The following is a 3,627-nucleotide window of genomic DNA, read 5'->3' on the forward strand; positions in this document are numbered from 1 at the left end:
GTTTCAAAAAAAAAAAAAAAAAAAAAGAAAAAGAAAAAGAAAAGTAACAAGTGATGGGAAGGATGTGGAGAATATTCCCACAGATATTGCAGGCGGGAATATAAAATGGTGCAACTGCTAGCGGAGACAAGGTAGCAGCTCTCGGAAACTAAATACAAAACGTGCAATTCTACTATTCCAGTTCTAGGTATCTACCCATGAGAAATGAAAATTATGTGCTTGTAAAATTTATATATGAATGTTCACAGCCAGATAATCTGTAACAGCCCAAGACCAGAAAAGTGCTCCAGAAGAAAGTTCTTTTAATATCAATTTATTTTTGTATGAATATAAAATGTCTGAAAAAGGCACAAACTTTACTAAGAGTGGTTAGGAATTGATGATCTGGGGACTTTTTTAGTCTTATATATTAACAGATTTCTCAAAATCAAGAACACATATTACTTACATAATGAGATAAAACAAAAATGAAGAATAATTGGTTAGTATTTCTAGCCAAGGCACAAGAGTTGTAGGGAGGCAGATATTTTTCTAGTTTGAGAAAATTTAACTGAAAAAGCACAAGGGATCACTTTGTAAACTAGTGGCTAAGAAAATATTCAGGCTGGACAGTCAGTGGCTCAAGTCTGTAATACTAGTACTCTGGGAGGCTGAGGTGGAAAGATTGCTTGAAGCCAGGAGTTTAAGAGGAATTGTTCAGCCCAAGAGCTGAGGGTGCAGTGAGCTATGATGATGCCACTGCCCTCTAGCCCAGGCAACAGAAAGAAACCTGTCCCCCATCCACCCCTGCCAAAAAAAAAGGAAAAAGAAAAAAGAAAAAAAAAATATTTTAAAATGAGGTACTTTTGAGTGTTTAGGCAAACAACTTTGAAACAAAAGATTAAAAGATAACTATGAGCTTTTCTTCTGTGGCAACTATGTTGTGACACAGAGAAAAACAAACTAAAGCAAGCACCTTGGGAAAAGCCCTATAAGGGAGCTGTAACACACTAAAGCATCACCCTTTAACTGCTGATATTTAATGTAGCAAATAAAGATCAGTTTTTCTGGTTAGAAGTATTAAAACTTTAAAATGAAAACTTACCTTCCTTATAAGGTGGTTTTCAGTGTCCGCCACATATATGATATTATTCTTTATGGCTACACCCTGTGGAGAATTAAAAGTTGACTCAGAAAATATTCCATCTTTTCTTCCAGGGTTGGGTCCTAAAAAACAAGACAGTCATAAGACAAAATTTTCCCACTTAAAAAGTGACCTCACAAAAAAACAAACTTTATATTTAATGCTGGGATTTTAATAGAAAGAACATGATACTTCTACCTAAAATATAAAATGTTTTCCCGGGTAGCTATTATTTTCAAGAGTGAGTTTTCCTAATGTCTGAGCTTATGCACGGATGTTATTACTAGTGCATTTAAATATGGTAGCATACATCAGAAGAAAATAATCTTGAAAGTATTAAAACACCTATTACCTAGACTAGAAAGATTTAAAAATAATTTCAATCTTTCAACAGGTAATTTTTAACAATTTCAAAAGACCTGGTCCTTTGATAATGTAATAAAAATTATGAACCCTTTCCCTAGAAAAAATACATGCCCTAAAATATTGCAAACCATCCTGGATCCTGAGTCCCAGTCAAGAATTTATTTTGTCATTAAACATGAAATGTCTGCTTTCAAATCAAAAGTTTAGTTTGTGGTATCTCAAACAAGAAGCAGTACAATGAATCCAAGTATGTGCCTAACTACTGACACAGTTGTAGCATCTTAATGGTAGCTTGGAGAGCAAGTGGTGATGAAATTGCAAATGCCACTTTCCAAGGCTTGTTGAGAACTATTTCACCTTGTAAAATGTGGGCCAAAGCCTGGAAGAAGTAGAAGTCAGTTGGCTCAAGATCTGGCGAACACTATGGATGACAGAGTTTCCAATTCCAGCTTCTATAGTTTGAGCAGCATTATTTGTGTGACATGAGGTCAAGCGTTATCTTGGCAAGAGGACTGGTCTGTCTCTATTGACCAATCTCAGCTGCTTAATCACAAACATACTCATCATCTCATCCAATTACTTGCAGTGGACATCTGCTGTAATCAACTGAGTAAGTTTCATGAAGCTGTAGTGGGTAACACCAGCGCTGGACCACCAACAGACACCATTAGCTTTCTGTGATGAATATTTGGTTTTGGACTGTGTTTTGGCACTCCATCTTTATCTAACCATTGTGCCAAATGGCTGTGATTGTCAAAAAAGAATCCGTTTTTCATCACATGTAACAATACAGTTTACCTTTATGATGTGACAGCAAAGAAAGGCAAGCTCTGATATGATTTCTCGCTTGTTTAATTCACGTGGAACCCAACTATCCAGCTTCTTTATTGTACCAATTTGTTTCAAATGGTCCACTACTGTTGGAACAGCGAAGTCAAGCCTGGCTGCTAAATCACACATAGGCTGAGATGCATTCACTTTCACTACAGCTTTCAGCTCATCATTATCCACCTTTGTCTCAGGTCACCCAAGTGGCTCATTTTTGAGATTAAAACCACCAGAATGGGAACCTCTCAGACTGAATGTATTGTGTATTTATTAGCCACATCCTTCCCCCAGCATTTTGTTGATATTTCAAGCTTTCTGCACTTCATTTATTCCACAACGGAACTTATATTTGAAAATAACACAAATTTTTGACTTATTCATGGTTTCACAAAAATTGCTCTAAAATTTTTTTGAAAAATAACCACAAGCCAAAACATGTATTTGAAAGACTGGGTATGTACAAAGTGAAATGTCAGAGATATCAACTGTGAAACTTAGTATTTAAGGAAATTGGACATTTTATACTTAACAACTTAAGGAGCCCCCAAACCTCGGGGTATGAATCATTTATATCTATGATTTTATTCTGTCATAGAGTCCAACAATATCTCACATATACTTTAAGAGAAGCAAAGAATAATTATGATCTACATCTGAGCTTTTGCAATGCAGATAGATTTTCTTTTTCTCTTATTAAGTCATATAAACACATGGATCATGTATACATTAATGCTTTTATGGGGTATAATGTGCTGATTTTATATACAATTTGGAATGCTTACATTGAACTAGTTAATACATCCTTCGCCTCATTTACTTAATTATTGTATTAAGACATTCATACTCTATACTTAATAGATTGGACATGTACCCTTGCAATATGTACCATAGGTGTAGTCCCACCATTTACCCTCCATCAAACCTCCTCCCTCCCATCGCCCTCCTTCATTTTGGGCTATAGTTGTGATTTATCTTTCATATGAAAGTGTAACTGTAAATTGGTTTTATAATAGTACTGAGTACATTGGATACTTAAGGATAGAAAGTAAAAAGAATAAAATACAATTGCTATGTCCGTAACAGGGGACAAGCCATTCAAAGCCTCTAAGTCAGAAGCTCCAAACGGCTTTGCAGAGTTCTATTGTCCTAGAGGTCAGTAGAGAGGTAGCATAATGCAGTGGCTAGAGAATGAACTCAGGAGCCCAGCGGACTTATGTTAAATCCCAGCTCTACCTCTTCCCGGAGCCCAGCGGACTTATGTTAAATCCCAGCTCTACCTCTTCCCGGAGCCCAGCGGACTTAGGTTAAAT

At 36.2% G+C, this 3,627-nt stretch overlaps 1 protein-coding gene across 1 annotated transcript in view; it reads right to left on the reverse strand.

Moving 5' to 3' along the window:
• NHLRC2 (NHL repeat containing 2) overlaps positions 1–3,627 on the reverse strand; it is a 52,319-nt gene that overhangs the window by 33,100 nt on the left and 15,592 nt on the right. The window contains exon 4 of the mRNA XM_003787152.2: positions 1,085–1,206. Within this exon, the coding sequence (XP_003787200.1) occupies positions 1,085–1,206 (122 nt within the window). The remainder of the gene's footprint in view (positions 1–1,084; positions 1,207–3,627) is intronic.

Source organism: Otolemur garnettii, unplaced genomic scaffold, assembly GCF_000181295.1.
Source record: "Otolemur garnettii isolate 467f Iridium unplaced genomic scaffold, OtoGar3 scaffold00021, whole genome shotgun sequence".
In the NCBI taxonomy this organism is placed as follows: domain Eukaryota; kingdom Metazoa; phylum Chordata; class Mammalia; order Primates; family Galagidae; genus Otolemur; species Otolemur garnettii.